Genomic DNA, 21,380 nt, shown 5'->3' on the forward strand with positions numbered 1-21,380 from the left:
ATTATGTTCCCTTGTTGCTGTGAGTCATTCTTTGTAGTGGCTTAGTCAGACAGGTCAACTTAACTTACTGTAAGCGCTAAGGAAGTCGGCTAAATGACTAAATAGTCTATCTCAATACTATTCAGATTTGGTGTCTATGAGGCAAGCCAAGGTCTGTGGGTTGAAGGGTGTCATAGCACCTGCCCCTAAACATGCCCTGGATGTGCACTGGCTGGTCTCATGTGAGCACAAAGGAGGTTCAACAGAAGGAAGAAGGGGCGAGAGAAGTAGGTTCTTTAGGGCTACCTACGTCCTGTTCTCATACATGGCACCTAGAGCATCCCCTCTTTTCAACATCCACAGAGCATGACATTCCTTGACTAGAAAGTCACACATACAGATCAAGTAGCAATGCTCCAGCACCAATCCATAAAGCCTTAATCCGATAAACATTATATTATCCTATAAAAAAGTCTCCAAAATTAAAGAGATTTACAATCATAACCGTATGTCCACCGCATCTTTGACAATACTGACCTGTACATGCTCCTCAAATACACCTTTCTCCCTGCTACTCAAAACCGAATCTGCCAATGTCCGCTCACAGAGCCATTCGAATAGCCATCCAGCGTCCGATTCACTGCATCCACATCCAACCCCTCGATGACCGACGATTCCGTGGGAACGAGTTTCCCAGCTTCCACCCACTCGGTAACGTGCTCCCACAGCGGTGCCGCCGTCGCCGGCCGCACCGCCGACAAGCCGAACACATTCAACGTCTCAAAGCCTGCCGGCTTGGGCGCAGACAGCTTGGACTCGTCCACGGGACCCGTAGGAAGCAGACGAGCCAGCTTGCCCTTGTGGGTATTCGATAAGGCCTCCACGCCAATATACTGGTTCTCAGGCGGATTGATCGCGTCGTAGACGTAGAGCAGATCATCCCCGACGATGGCCCGCACCTCCGCCGCGATCTCAGCGCCGGACTTGTCGGCGCGATCGATGACGTGCGTCGCCCCCAGGCGCTGCGCCTCGGCCGCGCTGCGCGCGCTCCCCACCACAATGATCCGACCGAGGCCCGCCAGCGCGGCCAGCTGGATCCCGAAGCGGCCCGTGTTGGAGCCCCCGCCGATGATCAGGAGCGAGGTGGCGTGGTGGTCGAAGTCAGGGGAAGCCGTTGTCCAGGGTGCTGGGATCCCCAACGCGCTAGCGTCGAACAGGGCGACGGCCGGGGCCACCAGGTTGGTCGGCAGCGTGGCGAGTTGCGCGTCGGTGAAGCCAGATGGCACCTTCGCCGAGTAGCGGGCGTCGAGGATGGCGTACTCCTGCAGTCCGGCCGTGTCGTTGCTGTTGGCGAGGGTCAGCCCCGCTTGGCCGACGATGTGGTCCCCCTCCTGGTAGCGGGAGACGTTGGGCCCGAGGCGGGTGACGACGCCGACGACGTCCGCGGCGAGCACGGCGGGAAGGGACTCTTGGATGAAGAGACCGTAGTCGCGCGACTTGGCGTCGTGGGGATTGAGACCGGCCACGGTTATTTTCACCAGTACTTGGTTCTCTTGGGGCTCGGGGATGGGCCGCGTGCCCTTGGTCAACGGCTTGCCGATTTCCGTCACCAGTAGCGCGGTCTGGGTTTGTTGGGACATTTGGTGTGTAGTCTTAGGTACTCGGATGTATGGGGAAGAATGAGTTGTAGTGCAGAGATATTATAACAATTCTTTTGGACTGAGGTGGCAAGCTTCTTGCTGGATGTGTTATCTGGTGTGGAGAGTTGTTCCTCTTATATGGAAGCGGGCCACCCCGCATCAGCCGTGAATGATTATCAATCTGTGCGCGCCCGTGCTTACCAATCGGCATTGGATCATGATTTGCGTGATTGACGATACAATCTTACTTCTAGTAGGATCTTTCATCATCCTACACGAGGTCGCAATCCTTCTTTCTGACTCAACAGGATTATAACTGTCGAAAATAAGATATGACGTGCTCAATGGCGTGCGTGATACAAGACATATTCGCCCAAACTGTTGTGACCCGTGTGATCCATGCCAAGGACATAGTCACGGTTGGGCCAGCTGCACTGACACTGTTCAGATGTCAAGTCTTATACCAACTAGGAAAGATTTCTTTCTTCACGTACAGTCTTCGATTGCCCGGTGCATCGAGTGCGTATGTACATAACATTATCTTAAACTCCGCCGTCACGATCGGAGGGAGGAATGACGAAGAAGAGACCAAGCCCGAGCGGAGATGAACCAGTTTTCAATGGTAGGTAGTAGACGCTTGGCCTCAGATTGAATAAGGGGACCTGAAGTTGTTATAGACTATGTCTGGAACGTTTCCCGCGGGGAATATGCGTTTCATGCGTCACATGGATAAGCTCAAACCATTGCACTTTCAAAATTTCACCCCGGATGATACCATAGAGTCCGTCCTCGCCTTCTGCGCCTCTCTCTCCGCCACAAGCACCTTCTCCGCATGGATCGAATCCAGATAGATCCGAACCTCCCGCAGTGTCCTGCTCCCATCAAACTCGCAATGCCACGAGTACTCCTGGTCGTAACTCAAGCCCAGGTCCTTGGTAGTGGTGTGGACTGACCGGAGCTCAACCGCCGCGCGACCCCGTTCGTCACAGACAATACTGTCCAGGCCCCGGGGCATGATGAAACAAGGGCCCGGCGCCGCGATCAGCGTCGAGTTGGAGCTCCAGATCTCGGCGACAAAGCCGGCCTTGGTCCACGACCCGGAGAAGGGATGCTGCCCGGTGATCTGCCATGTTGAGTCCTCCGGCGCTGCGAGGAAGAATTGATCGTGGCCCGTGGGATGGTCGCGGAGGTGGAGGAAGAGTCGGTGGATGTCCTGCGCGATTGGGTACCCAATTGCTGTATGGATGATTGGGGTTTTTCTTTTCCTTTTGTTTGCGAAATGAACTGTAGCAAAGGGAATCGGTCAATGTATTTGGCCCCCCCAACGAAGGTCTTTTTTCTCGATCGCTCACCGACACGAGGGGTTGAGGTAGATGGAAATCTGAAATAAATGCTATGGCTTTAGCTTTGCTTGAACTCAGCGAGTATCGGACATAACCCGGCGGACCCGTTGTGTAGCCGCCCAGAGGGAACAGTGTGTAGAAGCAGAATCGACAGATTTTCTTTTGTCGCCAAGGACTATCCATCAAGTCTGATAAAGCCGCGTAGAATGACGGCGGGGAGTAGCACAAAATCTGAGGGGGTGCGGGGAGCAAGAGAATGTCACGGGCTCTTGTCTACAGAGGTACTAAAGTGAAAGACAAGCTCACGGTATCGGGCTAAAGAGGTTCTAGACCCTTATAGTAATCACCAGGTCAAGGGTGGGGGGACAAATAACAATCCTTGTTAATTCTTCGGAGCTCCGGTGGGAGTATGAGATAAGTATACTCTTTGAGGAATTAGTACAACTTACAAATTAATCTTGGCTTATCGAACTATCTTGTCAAGTCATTTTCTAAGAATCTTCTCTTACAGTTGAACTCGGAAGAGTCATTTATGCGCTGCATGTGTTGTAGTGGGGTATAATTGGATTGGGAAGCATCTTCTCCAAAGATCTTTTTCATCGGGGTTTCCAGGGGTTAAACAATGTTTTTGCGTTGGGACCATATGGTAGTCTCTGTTTGGTTACTCAATGGCCTCCAATCATTACTCTGAAAGGAAGCTGTGACATAATTCAAGGTTGCCACAAGCGGACCATCAGATGCCACTTAAGACCATTTCGCCCTGTAGGGTAGGTCGAACTACAATTGCCTCCTAGCAATTAGCACCACAAGCATAACCCAACATAGGCAGCAACATTTGACAACTGACCCCTCATTTCGGCGTCGCCGGGTCTGTAACGGTAGCATTGGAAGAGCAATGCAGTGACCAATCCTTTCTGGTGTGGCTTTAACAACTCGAACTAGTGGGGTGTTTGGTGCGCAGGGACCTGTGATCCTCAATGCTATGAACCGGAACCCTCACGCCACTCACAGAAGCATGATACAAATTCTGCACACACAGACCTATCAAGGTGGCAGTAGATATAATCCACTTTCCCTTCTCCTTACTCCTACCCTGATCCTCACTAGGCGCTTCCCACTCTTGCTGGTCACCATGCTTCTGAACCCGTTCCGACCATGTGAGGGCTCACCAACCTTCCAAAAGGAATACCGGAACAGTAGCTACGTCCCAGAGGTGATTGAAACCGCGTTAGGCCGCCAGGTTGTGGCGCCATCTACCCCCTACGTGGCTGCCGCCGGCCCCAACGCCCTATACTTCATCGACATCCGATTCGACCCGGAGACGGCCCAGCATATCAAGCTCCAAATCGAAAAGGCCTCCGTGCCGCAACCAGACGAGTACATCGCCATTGACGAGATCGAGGCCACGGCGGAAGTGAAGAACCGGGTGACGGGCGAAACGACCTTCGTGTTCGACCCCCGCTATGCGCGGGTGCTCTTTGCCAGAGGCATGAACCGGCACAATCCGGACCTCAAACTGCCGGAGCATGAGCCGGCCGGCGACTGGCTGGTGACCTACGATCTGAATACGGTGGTATCCTGACGACGGCAATGCGGGCCAATATGTTCTGCTACGATTATGGTTGCTATACCCAAGGAGAATTGCATATACCAGACGAGTGGAAAATGTGATATCTGTCGCGAGTATCGGGTGGACAACGGGTGTGCCAGCATGCAATCAAATGCTATCGGGATATGTCACCCACTCTGCTCTAGGGCTGTCGACACCCCCAAGGAAGATGGAGAGACGGATGCAAGTTACTATCGGCGCATGGGCGAGTTGCACTGGGGAGCGCAAGATGTTCGATAGGCTGTTATGGGGGATTAGGGTCTCAAGGCTCTAATGGACGGGGGGGATGAGCCACGTGACTCTCCAGTTTCGCGTTCTTGTATAAGGTATTCCAAGAGGCAATTGGCCGCGTCTCGTAGCTGGCTTAAGTACGGCTGAGCGGAAGGGAAGCTCTGTTCTCCACACCCTGGGGTCGTATGCACTACGACTTAGTATTGTTTGTCTTATGTACGAAGCAATGTTTGCGCAGGATATGTCTATATTATCGTCATCCCGGACTAGCCTCCCAATAGAGCAAGAAATTGGAGCCCTCAGATCTAGTCCACTACCAAGACTTGGAATCTATCCCCTAAGATGAAGAGAAGAACGGTCCCGATTGCTTCCCTAGGGGTCATACTGGCATCAACAAATAAATTATAGCATTATATAACACAGAGCGTGAACCATTGCTTGTACCTCCGAGATATTCGCAGCGCGTGCATACAGCAATGTCTAAGCAAACACACAAACACGCTTCCACACGCACAAACGCTGGCATGAACAAGATGCATCTCACATCTTTCCCCTATCAGCCCATCCCCACCCCTTTCACCGAACATTACACCCCAACTCCAAACTTGCCCCCCTCCGGAATCGGCAGATACGAACACCCCTTATAATCGCACGTATCCTTATACACCTCCGTCCCCCACCAGCTAAAATGCGCCGACGCCCCACTGTAGAAGATAGCAAAGAAGATGACCACGCCGGCGATGGAGACCGACGAATCCAGCGCCGAGCTGAGCACAAAGTTATACTTGTACCACCACTGGTACAGGCGCTTGCGGATGAGCACGCCGAAGGTCAGCCCGACGACCGCCCAGCTGCCGTAGTTGGTGCCGGTCGCGGGCGGGAGGTAGTTCAGCCCGCCCAGGAACAGTGGGACGTGGACCCGGCGCCACAGGGAGTTGGGGTAGCGGCGCTGGAGGTAGTACACGGGAATCGGAAGGATGGCGCCGATGATGAAGAAGTACAGGAGGCGGTGATAGCCGATGCCATTGTTGAAGAAATTGCGCGGGCCGATGGCGCCCCAGATCAGACTGGTGTTGAAGTGCGTGCGCGAGTAGGGGCAGGTGAAGCCGTTGACTCCGGTTGTTGTGCACACGCCTTCGATGTGGCCGAGGCCCCAGTTCAGGACGCAGACGGAGCTGAGCGTGCCAGCGATCATGCCGACGACTTGAACGAAGAAGACTTTGCGGGGTGGGACCTGAAGGATTTGTTAGTTTAAGGTTTGGAGGTGTGGAAAAAAGGAAGGGGGAACGTACGTGGCAGTAATCTCCTAGCTTCATGTCCTGGGCGAAGTAGAGACCTTTGATAGTCGTGATGTAGCCGATGTCGAAGAACCAGATGTTGGCGAGGATGCGGTTCTCGAAGACGAACCCCGCGATGATCCGGCATAGGATATCGATGTTGATCTTCAAATTCGAGGTCGCATACACCAGAGCCAACTATGGCACGACTTAGAATGAAGCCTAGAGGCGAGTGCAAGGAATACACTTACCGGTCCGTAGAACACCATGGCAACGGCACACGCCAGCAGAACGCCATACCAATGCAGCTCGACGCGCCAGTACTCCACGGCAAATATAGTCACAAAGAGCGCGACAATGGCGGTCAAGAGGTACCACCACGTCGGCACACGGGCATGCGCGCCGATCTTCTCCAGTTCTTCTTGTTCGCTGGAGAAGGACTGGCGGACCAGCTTGGGGATTCTTCGAGCCGCAGCTGTCATGACATCGCGCTTCTCAAGGAATGTCCACACGAGGAGCGAGCTTAGTGTCGCGAAGGACAAACCAAACATGTTCAGGGCGTAGGTGACAGGGGTATAGACCTTTCATGTTTGTCAGCTGTGTTTCGATAACGCTATCTCTGGCACCACTTACCGGCGAGTAAGCCTTGTACTTTGCCAAGTCCAATTTGTATCCAGTCGCCGCGCTGACGACTTTGGATGCTTTGTACACGGCACCAGTGTTGTCGTACACTAGAAGTCAGTCCCTCGTTAGCGGAAATATCCCAGGTTGCCGTGGAACATGGACAGCTTACCCGACGAGCTCTGGAAGGGCAGATGGCCGGTATACCAGATGTTCGAATAGTAGCATGCGACCGCCACGATCCAAATCCAAAAGACCAGACCGGCGAAGACGTTGACGATGGCCCAGGAAGGGATCAACAGAGGGGATCCGACATACGAGATCTGACTCCCTGCGTGACACTACAGGTAAGCATTGCTCAAACTGAATTCATGACTGCAAAACTTACAATCGAAAGTGATGGGCAACAGTCCCATGCCACTTGTCATGCCGAACAGCTGATTGACAACCGTACTCTTGGGGTTGATCCAACAAGGGAAAGTAAAGTAGCTCAGGGCCGGGAATATGAAGTCCGGGAACCAGTACCAGCAGAAGGAGATACAGAATGCAAGGCTGAAGAACCCGTACCGCGAGATCTTCCAAGTTGCGTTGCTAGTATTGGTCAATTAGTTGTCATTCTCTAAGCGAACCTGAAAATCACTTACAGTCCTTGAACGTCCCCCTGGCCCACCTGATGTAGGGTTGTCGTCAGCGCAGTGCAGCTCAGAACGCCTGGCCAGACCAATTCGCGAGGCTCAACTACAAGAGCACGGAAGAACCCAGCCAGACAGAATCCAATGAGGAAGGTTCCAAATGTGATCAGCATCTGGAAACCCCAGCCCGCACTGTACCCATAGAATTTCTGTTGTTCGGTGAGAACATCCGCGCCTAGACGGACGTAAATACTCAGATTCGACATCATATAAATCAAGACATGTTCCTGAACACAGATGAATGTTAACGCAACCTATTCCATTTGCTGTAATACAAGAGACCCTCACCTTCTGATTAAACGGGCCCGGGTTTAGGTTGAAACTCCAAGCTCCCAAAGGCACGTTCCAAGCAGGGACGACCTTTTCCCAGAGCTTTCCTAACGGGTATGCAAGAAGAAGAACGACGGTGGCTGAGATCGTAATGGACGGATTGCGGAGGGTGTACAGGGTGTTGAGGCCACTGGCAACGATACAGAAGCCGACCCCAAGCACCCACATGCGCAGGGTCAAGACCGGCTCAGTCGGATCATCCTCGGAGATGCCAATGCCAGCAGCTCGCAGCACCTCGGTCTGCGACTCGACTTCGGCTGAAGAGGTTGTTGCTGTCAGCACCAGTACTGGGTGCAAGCCGACGGTCACACAGACACTCTGTCAGGGGAAAAACTTACCCTTGTCATCACTATCCACCGCATACACCTCTTTTTCCATCCCTTTCGTATCGGTGGCCATTTTCGCGAAGAAAATTCAGCAAGGGGGCGGGCGACCAGACTTCTGCCCCAATGGGGTGGGAAAAGAATTCCGCTAGAGCGACGGCGAAGTGCAACAAGATTATCTGATCGATCAGATATTTTCCATCAGATAAGATTCCGCCGTGCCAGGGGGGAGGCAATACTTAACAGCTGGCCCCGGGTAAGTGGTTTGACCAGATTTTCCCATTTCACCACCCACAACATCCGACCGTCATCACAGCACGCGCTGCTAGGGGGGCAAAGGGTAGAGTGGGCCCGGGTTCTGTCCGACTTGGCTCGTAACTTGGTTCAGCCCTACCTAGCCTTATGGATTCAGGGTGAAAAAAGAACGGCTGCCTAGCCAAGGTGGAGCCTTGGTGATTCTAGTGTCTCGTGTTGGCAAAGTTACATTTTTCACACCATTCACACATCCATCCTCTCCCCGGGAGATAGTAGATCATGCGCAGGATCATTTCGTTCTTCTTCTGCTCTGTTCATGTTTTGTGGTGTTTGAGGAACAGTGTCTGCCTGATTGTGCGGTCATGTTCTTGTGCGGTCCGTATCCACCTTTCGGCCAATGCTGGAATGTGGTCGGCTAAGCGTTCGGCTAGTTTGTCCCGATCATGAGGGGGATACGGGCCAAAAGGGTTAGGTGGTCAGCCATCGCCCTCCCCTCGCCCGTGGGTGCATTCTAGACTAGTTTTGCAGGTGAGGGTCTCGGTGGAGGGGAAACCTCGAATCAAAGACGACAATTCCGTGGTGCAGATAATCTCACCAACTAAATTGCCATATTATCTGATTGATTGTCGACGAGGATGACGTTCCAAACCACCGGACCCTCCGGAATAGGTTCGGAAATGACAAGGTGCTGCCGCATAAGATAACTCGACTCAACTCGTCCGTGCTGCAAATTTCTCCACGGCGTGATTTTAGTCGTGGTAGCGAACCGATCAGACCATTGGAAGGGGGGAAAAGTGCATTAGGTTTTCTGTGTTCTTATCAGATCCCGCCGATGTCAAAGATTATCACCCAAACACAACACAAAAAAGCCCCTGTGAATTTGATGCCGCTCTTCAGCCCTACAAGGCGTAGGGCTGAGCAGATTTTTCTGATGCCATACGATCCAGCGCAGATCAAGAAACGCTTGTCGAGCCGTTTGGGGATATAAGGCTGAGGTGGGGAGCCAGCCGGGCGAAGTCGCAGCAAATCCATAATTGTCGTCTACGTCTATGGTCCCAGCGGATCAGATAATCTCGCAAGGTGCACCTTTTTTCAGCATAGCGCGATGAGAGTCCGGAAAGGACGCACGTCGTGGAGCTGTGCAAAGTAATGACTTTTCCCAGCTCGTCCTCTTGGCCAGGCTTATCATCTGCCAAGTGTTCATGGACTCCACGCTTGGCTGTCAACTAATGCATGACTGCGCGATTAATTTCTCCTTCGCCGGCGAAGGACCATGTTCCACGGGCGAGGAAATGGCCGCACTCGATTAAGCTCCATAGCCGAATCATCCGGAGCAATGCCTTCCAGGTGGCATAAGGAAGCTCGAGGTGTTAGTGAATACCAGGAAGCGAACCAGCTGCAAAGAAGATTTGGAAATGGCCGGCCTAAACGCAAAGCGGTCGATCAGATAACCTGGAACGATCATGACAGCTGCACACCACGCGGTGATTGATAACCGGAAATTCTGGCCCCAGTTCGACATTCCCGACAAAGGAAAGAAAGCACTACTAGTCGAGCCAAGTGGCACAGAGAAGCCCCATCTCCTTGCTTCCAGGATGATGGGTTACATCGACCGACCAGGTTTGCGCCGGCTCCAATGCCCTTCTAGGTAGGCACTAGCCGGCCATGTCTCAGATTACCCCTCTCGTACACATGCCACATTCGCCCCGTGATCTTTTCATGCGCTGGTCGGAGCATTCTGGGCGGAAATTTGAATCGAATATGGGCATGTACTGTACTCCCATGCTAATCAGGGTACAGCGTTGTCACAGAGACATAATCGTAGTTGTCAGATATGAAGCCTTCTTGAGGCTGGAAAGCAGTGAAGTGCTGATTCGGAAAAGCAAAGGCCCTGCAGCCACCACACACAAAGATTACTAGATCGAATCAGCTAACATTCCAGGCAGTGGAGATCCAACGGAACTCGAGACCAGACAAGAGCACACACACTCACACACACGTATGGAGACCCACCGGCTCAATTCATCCCCCCCTTTGCATTCCTGAATTCTCGTATGTAGACAAGCTCCACCGTCACCAAAGACACAAGTCTTGGTCTCGAGTAGGACCTGACTGTTGGACTTTTGCCAGGATGTTGACGAGTACTGTACATTACTGCAGATTTGTGGAAAACCAACATTCCGCGGGCGGAACTGCTCCCTTTCCCTTAGCCGGACGATGCACGTGACCTCGCCGCCAGGTTCATGTCTGGCATCAGTCGACAAATTCCTGAACTATCATTTGAGTCTAAGTGAAGCGCAGAGGACTTTTCGTGTCTTGTAGTAACTGCTGGATTAGAAGTTAGAACGAAGCATACAATTGCGAAGGGTAGTGAACCTTGCTCGATAGGCACGGTAGTGGAAATGTGTTGTCTAGCCGTGGGACTTGCAAACTATATATCTTGCGAATTTGCTATCAATTCGCCGCCAAACCAGGATATATTTGCAAATCTCCTTCCGATCAGACACAAAAGAGCTAATTTACAGAGATAGTCACTAAAGTAGGTTCATGCATAGCATAGGCCACCACCTATCCTCCATAGTGGCCACGCGAAGAGAATAACCATTGCAACCAGAAGCGTGTCCAGAATCTCAAGGCCTGTATTATTCCTAGGTAGGGGTATAAGGAGTGTCACATAAGAAAGTACACAATCATCAAGAAGGCTGCTAGTGAAAAGAAGCCATAACAAACAAAGCGTACACAGCCCACAAACAGAAAAGGCACCCTCACGCGGCCGGGAAGGACTTCTGCCGAATGGGCAAATTCATCGTGCGAGGCTTACTCTCCGGCTGCACCTCAGCACCTCCTGCACGGTTCTGCACCCCGTCCCCTGGCTGATCGGATTTGTTGATCGTCTCCTCCCCGCGCTCGTGCGCCTCGGCCTTCTCCCTCCGCTTGCGCAGAAGCTTGTGTTTCGTCTCATCCGCCTTCTCGTGCAGCGCCCGAACCTTGCGCTTGGTGCGCGTGTAGCCCTCAATGCCGAGCAACACGGCGTACGACTTGCTGATGGAGACGCCTGACATGTCGACGCCTTGGTCCTGCAGGGAGTGCACGAAGGCGCGGAAGTTGGCGGCGGGCGGGCGGTAGTGGCCACTACGGTTGGGTTTAGCTCTTCACTCTGGTCGGTCGGATATTGGTGAGTGTGATGGTGGAAATTTACCTGAGGGGTGCCAGACTCCGCAGTTGGCCGTTGCGTATCTTGATTAACCCGGCGGCCGCGATGCGGGCGCCCCGGAGAAATGATGAGTGCTGGAATGCGCCGGACTCTTTGATGCCGACGAAGAGCCGGAAGGAGGTATCGGCCACCTACATCGGTAAGACCCTGTCAATGACTGTGATGCAAGACAATTTTAAAAAAAAGAGGGTGACTGACGAAAATCCACATATCCTCCTTTCGTTTGGACGACTTCCCCTTTAGCGCATTCAACATCGTCGCCGGCGTGGTGTGCACGAACTTCTTCGCCACCTTGGCCGCCTTGTACTGATCGGTATCATGCTTCCCGATCGTATCATCGTGCACACTCTCCGTGGTACTGAAGTCTGACGACGAGAGCGACGAGAGTGAGGACGACGACGACGATGATGTTCCAAACGACGCCTCGCCATCGGCAGCAGCATCATTCCCCTTGAACCGGGGCGCGTTCTCCTCGACCGGCACCACGCCATGCAGGCTATCCTTGAACCGCTTACTGTCCGTCCACACGAGCTCGTTGTTCCTCGCCCAGCGGAACCGCCCCGCCGTGTCGACGGACACGAGGTAGTTCATGCGCTCCTCGCGGCTCAGGTAGCGCACCTGCTGGCGCTCGAGCTTCTCGCGCGGACACTGCGGGAGATCGAGGTCCTTGCCCTCGCCGTGGTCGAGCCAGTAGAAGAAGTTCTGCTGCGTGGGCGAGGTCTTCCAGTACATGTGGTAGACGCGCAGGTTGCTGCCGTGGCGGTGTTTCAGGTCGACCATCTCCAGGAAGTATTGGAGGTCCATCATCTTGGCAATTGTGCCGGCGGGGAGGTCGTGGTGTATCTGTGGCCCGTGGCTGTTGCTGGCACTGGTGGAGGTGCGAGACTCATGCTGAGCGGAGGTTGTGGTTGAGGCGGGCTCGTCGGGGAGCGCGGGCAGGAGGTCGTCGTCATCGTCGCCCCCGGCTCGCTTGGCCACGCTGACGGCCCGGAGCCAGTTCTTACGCGCATGGGCGGCGCTGTCGAGATCGCTGGTGTCCTCGGGCGCGGACGGTCGGTGTATCTGACGCCATTCGGCTTCTTTGACGGCCTTTTGAGGATGGTTGGGTCAGCGACGAGGGGAATAAGAGGCGGGGAATGCGGTCGGGGGGATTTTACCTCGATCAGTCGCGATGTGTTCTGTGAGTGCTGCGAGAGTCCGAGCCCGCGTAACTCTCTCCGCGTACGATAGCCCCGGTATACTCTCTTGAGTAGAGAAGTAGGTCAGCGACGCAGACAAAGTTCTGAGAACATTGAAGTTTGATCGAACCTGGATTGTTTGGGCGGCGTGTTGCTCCTTATCGGTGACGTCACGGTCGGTGGGGTCCGGCTGGTCGGGCGGCGGGGGAACTGCAATCGTGGTCTCTGCACTCATCTTCGCGCACTGGATGGGGAACGAGCTGTGCAGTGTATAAGTAGTAGTATCTCGAAAGTAGAGAAGTTTAGCAGAAAGTATCAAAGTACGAGAGGTGGAAGGAAGATGGCAGAAAAGAGACGGGACAAAACACGGGACAAAAAGGCGATCGTCGCGACGTAAGGCTGAGGGATTGGCATTTGGAGGCGTTCCCATTACGAGCGCCAAGCATCTGATAACACCTTGTTTAGAATTTAGGATGAAAGTGATACAGCCCAAATGATATGCCATGCATCTCACATCAACTTGTATTGAAAGACACATGCAGAGATGTTCTACGTTTGTCTATGACGACGAATTCTCTACGTCGCATCCCAGTTAAACTTCGGTTGTGCCGCTCAAATCCTCCCACAACTGACAGCGCTGCACCGAGACTGCAGGCACCTCCTCCATCGCAGTGCTGTTTGTCTGCAGCCGCAGACGTGACCCACTGCCCCAGGTGTTCCACTCCGGCGCACCGCTATATCGGAGAGGATTCGGATCGAGCTTCATGGCAAAACTGATAAAGTAGTGCATGGTCACCGGGATAATCCCAGCATTGTAGCTGAGATACGAAGACGTGCTACTGAGCGCCCCGGTGCTGCCCGCACCAAAGATGGCTGGTAGCTCAAAGGTATGCGGGACTCCTATGCCGCCAGCTAGGTTCGACTGGTCGAGGATATTGACCCGGTAGTTCCACGTCGAGTGCGGGAGGTGCTTGGCAACGGATGCGGTCAAATGGTTACCGGGGCACGTGAAGCATGCATCCCCATAAGCATCGGACGAGGTTCGGAACCAGGCTCCATGCTTGGGTAACGGGCTAGTTTGCGGATAGGCCTCCAGTATTCTGTCCAGCTCTGCCGCGGTCAGGTGAGGGTAGTTGTTCTTGAAGAACTGCGACACATCAGAGCGAGTGCTAGCGTTGTAGGCGAAATTCGAGCCTTCGTCCGTGTCGTCACCCACCAGTGCCGGGACCCTGATGAAGTTCCCCTTCTTGAAGGCATCGTACAGAAGCTCCGGAACCAAGTTGCCATCGGTCACTGGTAGCCAGTACCAGTCGGGAAGGGGGCTACTGCTGCCTCCTGGGAAGGGTGAAGCCGTATTGGCACCTTGGATGGTCGCGATGTCGAGGTCTCGGAGACATTGAAGAGAATTCGTCGCCTTGGAACAGCCAGTGTCATTGACAAACCGCTCGTACTGGAATTCCATCTCTGCGACCGTGCGCTGGGTGGGCCAGAACGATGATTCAGCCACAGCGCCCACAAATAGCTTCTCATCCTTTCCTCCGAATGCCGTGAGGTGGAAGGCCACGGATCCTGCGCCCGCAGAGACACCGTGGATCACAATGTGGTCTGGATCTCCGCCAAACTATTCTTTGTTAGTCTTAACTGGTGGCCCCCGCAAATGCCTGGGAAATACGGGGTACGTACTGATGCGATATGCTTTTTGATCCAATGCATAGCCTTGCGTTGATCCAACAAACCCACATTCAAGTCACCGTGCTTCCGCACTTCTTCGCTGGCCAGGAAGCCCAAAGCTCCGACGCGATAATTGAGCGTGACAAACACCAGTCCGTGACCAGATTCCTCCACGACGGCCGTGCCATTGTAATTGGAATTGGAGTTCTGTGCGTACCCTCCGCCCTGGATAAAGAACCATACGGGCAGCTTCGATTGTGGCGTAGCTGTCGAAGGCTTGAAAACGTTGATGAAGAGACAATCCTCCGTCCAGTCAGCGGGGGAATTGTCTTGATCGACACCAATGCAAATTGGCCCATACTAACTTTCTCGATTAGTACCGGGGGAAGAGCAAAGCCATTTGGATGTAGTGAATGGAGTGGAATATACCTCAGTGGCCGTCTGTAATGTGGCATTCGTCATGGGATCTTGGGGCGCTCGAAATCTAAGATCTCCCAAGGGAGGAGCAGCATAGCGCATACCCAAGAATTGATCTACTCCTCCCGCGAGACGGGCACCTTGATACTTGGAGTATCCAAGGTCAACAGTGGGAGCTGAAGCGCCATCCGCAGAGCTGGGTAACGCGCTAGCGATCTGGGAGACGAAGGTCAACAAGACAAAAAGCCTCATATTGTTGCAGAACGTCTATTAGGTTTGCACGGCGAAGGGAACAGCGCACTCTGTTGCAAAATATGCTCCACCATGGGGTTGACTTTATGTAGCCGTCCGCTTCTTCTTCATCATCACCACTTTTCCCGCATCGTGCGGGGTGTGCAGAAGAGCTATATTACCAGGCCGAAGAATTTTGCCGGTTTAAAGCACCCTGCAGGTTTTGTGGGGGGACTGGTTCAATTATCCAGGAATCGGAACGTCTAGACATGCGAGGGGTCGGCTTAATTGAAAAGGGTTTAGAACGAGGAAAGAGACCGGAAGGAGGCGAATGGGCCCCGATCCTGCGCAAACAATGCCATCTGGAAAAGGTGATTGGGCTCGAAGGACGACCGATTGGAATACATTGAAACATAAGCTTTAGATGACGGCACAAAGTATCTAGGTGTGCTATTGTTGGCCCGAAGATTCAAGGCCCGACCCTGATGACTTCATCAAAGGATTTAAGGCTAAATAGAGGGTCTCGTCTCGGGGTTCGCTCCCGCATTTACCGAGGGTGAACCTTCGGATACCGCAAGGAGTCTGCAGGCTTGAGTGATTGTAGCAATATCGATGTTTCATAATGCGAGAGACAACTGATGGTGCTTACGATCTCACCTTAAACATGAGAGAGTTGGCCCGAGGCAGCGCGTCAATTGATTGGCGTAGATGGTAGAAGTGAGGGGTAAAGTCAACAGGGATAGCGATGGACACAAGCACGTGAGCCACCATCCCCGCACAATTAAATAGCCGCTGCGAAAGTTGTTTCTCATGAACAGTATTGTCCGAAAATAGTCAACAGAGTGTCTGCGCCAAGAAGATGCTCAAAGTGATCGCTCCAAGGGACAAAGACGATTCACAACCGTTTGACATCCACAACAGGCCCTTTGTAAACCCACCTTCCCTGAAATATGTACATTGCAACGCTGATCAGAAACACTCCGATAAACAGGACAATGCTCCAGTTGAAGTTCTTCAAGGTGACCGGGATTTCCGGGGGCCAGAATGACCAGAATAGCGCAAACAGAACATACACCAGACCGGTGGCATTCACCCATAGACCATGTCGGCCTAGACTCCACCGGCGGTGCGGTAGTGTATTGGGAAGGTAGATCTTGCGATACATCACACAGCTGATTGAAATTGCATAGGTCCACATGAGGGCTGCAACGTTCAGCGATATGATCGCATTGAATGCCGTGTCGGAGCCGATATTGATGAGAGAAAGAAGGCCGCTGACGATACACGACAGTGCGATGGCATTGACCGGTAGCTTGTAGCTCTGGTTCACATGCGAGATCCAACTTGCAAAGGGCAATCCCTTGTCTCGAGCGAAGGCATACGTCTGACGGGCCGTCGAGGCATTGAAAAGGATGTTGCTGAAGATGACCGGGATAAGTATGATGGCCGTTAACCCATTGACGCCCGCTGTGGAGACGGCCTGTTTGAACACGTAAATGAATGGAAAGCCTGTTGGATCATTCAATGCATCCTCGACCGATGGCATGGCAAACATCAGGGTGATCACAGTGATGAGCGCCAGGATTCCATTGCTGAAATATCCACCAACGATGGCTAGAGGCACATAACGACCGGCATCGCGGACCTCCTCGGACATGTGGGCCGTGGCATCAGAGCTAAGCGACCCATAGATGGCGGAGATTTGTCCAATCATGAGTGCCAGCCCCGCATTATGCCACCCACTATATGTCTTGATCTCTGTAAACACAGCACTGGCAGATTGGCGAGGGGCCATGGCCCAGAGAACGACAACTACAATCACCCAGCAGAGGGTATGCAGAGCGAGCAGTACATTCTGGATCCGGGGCATCCAGCTCGCTGCATAGACATTGAAGAAGTAGATCACTAAGATCATGGCAAAGACAAAGAGCGTACCTTGCCATCTTGTGGGTTCGTATTTCGGATTGTGTACGCTGATCAGGCCCTGGATGATAGTGCCGGTGAGGAAGGATCCAGATGCTGCACCCGCCTGCCATGCCAGCACAGACATCCACCCTATGCAAGTTAGTGAGACAAACCAGACATCCATGGTAAGAGGTGTTGCAGACCGGTCAAATAGCTCAAGAACTTTTGGTAGCGTGGGGAGGCAAACTCTGAAACCCAGTGGTATTGTCCTCCAGACGTGGGAGCCCTATACTTCCAGCGAGGTATATTAGATCGCATCTCCTAAATCCTTGCGAAATAAAGGCGTGACTGACATGGATGCCATTTCCGACAGCGAAACGATGATGAAGCCAAAACCAACAAAGGTCCACACATAGGTCCAGACCAACCCGGCCATTCCCCCATTCTCAAGGCCTTGTGTATTCGATCTGTCAGAAGGTATCACTATTAGGTCTGCCTTCGAAAGGATCGCTGCCTAGGCGTTCGTACATCAGGATAAATTCCCAGGTGGCCTGAAGGACCGATGCAAAACTGAGAGCAGCCAGCGGTCGGAGATTCCTCTAATATGAGATATGGTGTCAACGGTCCAATCGGCTCTATCATTACGGGTACTCGAAAGATGAGCAGTGCAGGTCAGCTGTCAGCTACCAACCTTGAATTCCTGGGCCTTGCCCATGCGGGTCATATCAGTGTGGTCGTGCCGGGTGCCCATCTCTCCATCTTTATCTTCCGTGGGAATCTCGAGAGGGTGGCATCCTGTCGCCGTGATCAGATCCTCTCCCTTTCGCGAATTGGAGAGACCTGCAGACGCTGTAGCCATGATTGTAGATAGACAGTAGGAAGGGTGAGGATGAGACTCAGGACTGAACGGCAAAGGCCGTGACAGGGATGGAAAAGGGGCAGCCGATAGGTAAAGCCCAGTTGTTGTGCAACGTGAGAGGGAGTAGGAAAGGGAAAGCGGCGTGGGTGAGTGAGAGTAAGTGGTTGTTTTGTTTGTATGGACAGGGATGTGTCTACGGATGATCTCCCTCTCTTTCCCCTTTCTCAAAACAAACTCCAGGCTCTCTCTCTGTGTATTCCTTCAATTTGTTCTCAATCCCATCATTGGTTTTTCTTTTTTTCTTTTTTTTCTTCCGGATTCTATCTCCACAGATACAGTACACTACACATATTCACCCGACCGTTACAGTACCCCGCCCCCTTTCATCGATGTCAAGCATGTCTTCCGTCATTCCTCCCGTGGAACCTCGGTCTTGCTTCCAGGCTTATGCACCCTGGGCCATTTCTGACATGCCCCAGCTGGACTTTATTGCAACGTGCTGATCTGGTGTGTACAGGTGTGTAACCAAGCTACAAGAATCGTTTCCGCCACTCGATCGGCAGCCTAGACGGCAAGTCACTCCTCTCCTTCTCCCTCTTCCATCGGAATGGTTGAATTGGGGATACCGACCGGTGCAGAACACAACGGAGGAAAAACATGCTTGACACCACCACCACGTGAGCCCATCTCATGGCGGGAGGGAAAACGAGGTCGGCAACGCGCTGGAATGTCGTGTAACGTACTTTTGGCCACGCAATTCCAATTGGTCTCTCTCTCTTGTCACCACTACGAGACACGCCCGGTGTTTGGCACATCAAGGAAGCTCATCTGGCTGTGACCGGCTTGAATCTACAATTGCAGCCTGGGGACTGCCGTGGAAGCATCATACAAGGCCACAATCGTGGCTGATACTACACCCCGAGACATTCCGATAGATGAAATACGAGGTTTGGGCCTTAGGACGACGGCAGTCATCATTTCCCATCACGTCAGTCAAGCCTGAGTGACACGGGAACTCATGAGTGGACGAGCGCTGCCTCGGCGGAATTGACGAGATTGAACAAGTCAATAAGAGGTTTCGTCCAGTCGGTTTTCCAATTCCTCAAGGGATATGCGATGGCGTTAGACTGCCCTCATGTACCTTCGGTTTCATGATTTGCGACCGGTGGTCAAGTGGCAAAGTATGCATAAAGCCACGCTAGCTATTGTCCGAGAGAGCAGGGCCGCCTGTCCATTGCGGGAAAGGGATCAAAATCTGGACCAATTTCCCCGAATGTACGTTCAGCTTCATCAGGAAGAAATCCTCGAAGGCGGTGATGCAGACAGCCGATAGGCGCCAAAGGTAGCAACCATGGCAGGGTGTCAGACAGGGTTGCAAGGGTCATCTCTGCTCAGTCGCACCTCGCGATTTCCTAGAGGAGCAAAAGCAAAAAGATGATGAGAAGAAGTCATTAGCGTCGCCAGCCAGGCTGATCTTCATGCTCTCAATACGTTGCTGGTCTCCTTCAACATGCTTCAATACAGTCCCTCCTCTTGGAGGTGCCTGTTGATATACTCGTCCTAGCGATGCAACCTCCGTTCTTCCAGTTCTTCAGCTTGAGTTCGCAATAGCTTCCTCCCCGATGGCCACTCGCTCCTCGTCCCTGCCGCCCGGGGTTTCTTCTCCCCTGACCGAAGAAAACGAGCATAATCACAACGGCCTGATTGTCATCATCACTTCCCTGGGACTCTTTCTCGTCTTGGCGTCCCTCGGAATCCGGATGTTCGCATCCTCGAAGCGAAGCATTCTCTTACGTGATGATTATGTTCTGTTTGTAGTTGTGGTAAGGTTGCAGCTATGCTGAAACAACCCCGCCGGAAGCTCCTGTCCCGCTGGCTCGCTGACTGAGATTCAACTCCCTTAGGCATGCGCCTGCGTGCAAGTGTCTTTGGTGCTGGTCCAAGTTCACTTTGGGTGGGGCCAGTCGAAAGATATACTTCGTTCTGCGGACTCCTCCTCTATGCTCAAGGTACGTACACATCTGTGCTCTATCAGTATCGTGACTAACCCCCACGTCTCTTGAGCACCAGGCCGGCTATGCAGCAGACCTATTGTATGTGCTCATCCTAGGGCTATCGAAGATATGCACAATGCTGTTCTACCAAAACCTCTCGTTGCCTCGGACCAAATGGATGATCAAGTCTATTCTGGTGGCATGTACCTTGTGGACGCTTCTGGCAATGCTCCTGTTAGCCATTCGATGCAGTAGCGATCCTTGGGTCGACATCGACCACGAATGTCCAGGCCTTGTGAGTCGAGTATGATTGGAATAGTGTGGGATAAATGAATACTAACTGGATACTCTTAATAGCTGCCACGCTGGCGAGCAATCAGTGCGCTCGACATAATTCTCGAAGCGTTCATTCTGTCCTACCCGGTGGGGATCATCCTGAATGTCCAGATATCCCCAAGGAAAAAGATGATAGTCTTGGGTATCCTCAGCTTTCGCATTATGTCCGTGGATCGTCTTTTCTTTGAAGCACACTCCGCTTATACTTTTATACAGACTGATCCCTCTCTCCGCTGTCCACTTGTATTTCGTTCAGAGACAGATCCGTTCGTCCGATCCTACCCTCCTTGGAGCCTACGCCACCACTACCGCAGAGCTTCATATGAGCCTCAGCATCGTACTCTTAACAATATCGTCTCTCAAGCTGTTTGTCGCGGTGTACGAAGACGACCAAGGCTTCGCCTACACAGAAGAAATATCAGGATCTCACAGTAACAGTGGGCCAACAGCGCCCACGGCGTGGAAGTTGTCGCGCCACATCAAAGACCCATCTCTTCAGCCAAGGAGGAATGGTACGGACCGCGAGCCAATCCTGCAAGGTACATCGGCCTCGGCTTCATCATCTAAGACTCCGTGTCTGCTAAAACGGACCAACGCTATTATGAAAAGTGTCCAGATCTCTGTGACGAGGGAGAGTATTGAGCTTGATGAAAGGGGGGGAGGAGCTGTGAAGTCAACAACCGATGTATGATTCTTTCTGGTCGTGGATCCGGACTTTTGGTGCGCAGGTGAACCGCTGAAGTAAGTGTCATGCTATAGCGTCCAGCCTTGAGCCGCAGGTTCGTCCGTTTCGTCTAAGCTCAAAATGGACTTTGAAATCCAGGCATGCAAAGTTGCAATCGCGCAGAATGGTATCTGGATAAGCCGAGAGCGGTAATAGAAGCAGAAGGCGGTTTCACCGTTGCCGTCTCCAAGGACCAGGAAACGTAGCAACGGTAGAGCTGTGCAACAATCAGCCTAGATGTACGGTATGTCGTTCGGACCAGACGCAATCTTCATGTCATCAAGTTCAACATGATGTGAAAACCCGGTTATGTTCCAGCAAGTGTTCAAACCGATTCGCCAGGTCTTGATCCTGCATGCATTGATTGTAATGCGACGATGCAGAGTTTCAAATGCTTGCTCTTCTAGATGAAACACCAACTGATAAGCACTTTGTGTATCTCTTCCCCAAAGGGTGGTTAAGGCTTTCCCAGCCCCTAGACTATCCTACCCTACCCTAGCTTGACATGCACGGTTCCACTCGAACTGCAACCCCCCTCATTCAACGACTGG

At 52.7% G+C, this 21,380-nt stretch overlaps 7 protein-coding genes across 7 annotated transcripts; 2 read left to right on the plus strand and 5 right to left on the minus strand.

Annotated features, from left to right (window-relative positions):
* Positions 1 to 87: 87 nt before the first annotated feature.
* BO72DRAFT_59774 (zinc-binding alcohol dehydrogenase family protein) lies at positions 88 to 1,751 on the minus strand. Its single transcript, XM_040950558.1, has 2 exons — positions 290 to 1,751; positions 88 to 211 (listed from the first exon to the last, which is right to left on the minus strand). Exon 1 carries the CDS (start codon positions 1,617 to 1,619, stop codon positions 555 to 557), a length of 1,065 nt encoding a protein of 354 aa, XP_040802899.1. The 5' UTR covers positions 1,620 to 1,751; the 3' UTR covers positions 88 to 211; positions 290 to 554.
* Positions 1,752 to 2,370: 619 nt separating this feature from the next.
* BO72DRAFT_494728 (uncharacterized protein) lies at positions 2,371 to 3,562 on the minus strand (the record flags this gene model as incomplete). Its single annotated transcript, XM_040948492.1, has 2 exons — positions 2,371 to 2,855; positions 3,472 to 3,562. The coding sequence occupies 2 exons, from the start codon at positions 3,560 to 3,562 to the stop codon at positions 2,371 to 2,373; spliced, it is 576 nt and encodes a 191-aa protein (XP_040802900.1).
* Positions 3,563 to 4,094: 532 nt separating this feature from the next.
* On the plus strand, positions 4,095 to 4,544 carry BO72DRAFT_374204 (uncharacterized protein; the record flags this gene model as incomplete). Its single annotated transcript, XM_040941121.1, has 1 exon — positions 4,095 to 4,544. The coding sequence occupies one exon, from the start codon at positions 4,095 to 4,097 to the stop codon at positions 4,542 to 4,544; it is 450 nt and encodes a 149-aa protein (XP_040802901.1).
* An 844-nt stretch (positions 4,545 to 5,388) lies between these two features.
* On the minus strand, positions 5,389 to 8,121 carry BO72DRAFT_374423 (oligopeptide transporter; the record flags this gene model as incomplete). The annotated part of the gene is made up of 9 exons (XM_040941135.1): positions 5,389 to 6,036; positions 6,095 to 6,277; positions 6,331 to 6,660; positions 6,713 to 6,810; positions 6,873 to 7,031; positions 7,089 to 7,291; positions 7,345 to 7,619; positions 7,681 to 7,979; positions 8,061 to 8,121. 9 exons carry the CDS (start codon positions 8,119 to 8,121, stop codon positions 5,389 to 5,391), a joined length of 2,256 nt encoding a protein of 751 aa, XP_040802902.1.
* Positions 8,122 to 12,809: 4,688 nt separating this feature from the next.
* BO72DRAFT_60003 (putative carboxylesterase) lies at positions 12,810 to 15,246 on the minus strand. Its single transcript, XM_040950559.1, has 3 exons — positions 14,793 to 15,246; positions 14,376 to 14,723; positions 12,810 to 14,313 (listed from the first exon to the last, which is right to left on the minus strand). Exons 1-3 carry the CDS (start codon positions 15,030 to 15,032, stop codon positions 13,285 to 13,287), a joined length of 1,617 nt encoding a protein of 538 aa, XP_040802903.1. The 5' UTR covers positions 15,033 to 15,246; the 3' UTR covers positions 12,810 to 13,284.
* A 660-nt stretch (positions 15,247 to 15,906) lies between these two features.
* BO72DRAFT_374657 (GABA permease) lies at positions 15,907 to 17,775 on the minus strand (the record flags this gene model as incomplete). Its single annotated transcript, XM_040941139.1, has 5 exons — positions 15,907 to 17,066; positions 17,120 to 17,202; positions 17,270 to 17,383; positions 17,445 to 17,515; positions 17,608 to 17,775. The coding sequence occupies 5 exons, from the start codon at positions 17,773 to 17,775 to the stop codon at positions 15,907 to 15,909; spliced, it is 1,596 nt and encodes a 531-aa protein (XP_040802904.1).
* Positions 17,776 to 19,397: 1,622 nt separating this feature from the next.
* BO72DRAFT_467338 (uncharacterized protein) lies at positions 19,398 to 20,796 on the plus strand (the record flags this gene model as incomplete). The annotated part of the gene is made up of 5 exons (XM_040946828.1): positions 19,398 to 19,598; positions 19,680 to 19,784; positions 19,846 to 20,064; positions 20,127 to 20,269; positions 20,322 to 20,796. 5 exons carry the CDS (start codon positions 19,398 to 19,400, stop codon positions 20,794 to 20,796), a joined length of 1,143 nt encoding a protein of 380 aa, XP_040802905.1.
* Between the last annotated feature and the right edge of the window lie 584 nt (positions 20,797 to 21,380).

The sequence above is a fragment of the Aspergillus fijiensis genome (assembly GCF_003184825.1).
Source record: "Aspergillus fijiensis CBS 313.89 unplaced genomic scaffold BO72scaffold_15, whole genome shotgun sequence".
In the NCBI taxonomy this organism is placed as follows: Eukaryota; Fungi; Ascomycota; class Eurotiomycetes; order Eurotiales; family Aspergillaceae; genus Aspergillus; species Aspergillus fijiensis.

Bases quoted from the DNA above. Each gene is read 5' to 3' on its own strand.
- BO72DRAFT_59774 (XM_040950558.1), bottom strand. From the start codon at position 1,619: ATGTCCCAACAAACCCAGACCGCGCTACTGGTGACGGAAATCGGCAAG.
- BO72DRAFT_60003 (XM_040950559.1), bottom strand. From the start codon at position 15,032: ATGAGGCTTTTTGTCTTGTTGACCTTCGTCTCCCAGATCGCTAGCGCG. The intron at 14,724-14,792 runs GTATATTCCACT...CGAGAAAGTTAG, and splicing joins CATTACAGACGGCCACTGAG to TATGGGCCAATTTGCATTGG. The intron at 14,314-14,375 runs GTACGTACCCCG...AACAAAGAATAG, and splicing joins TCAAAAAGCATATCGCATCA to TTTGGCGGAGATCCAGACCA.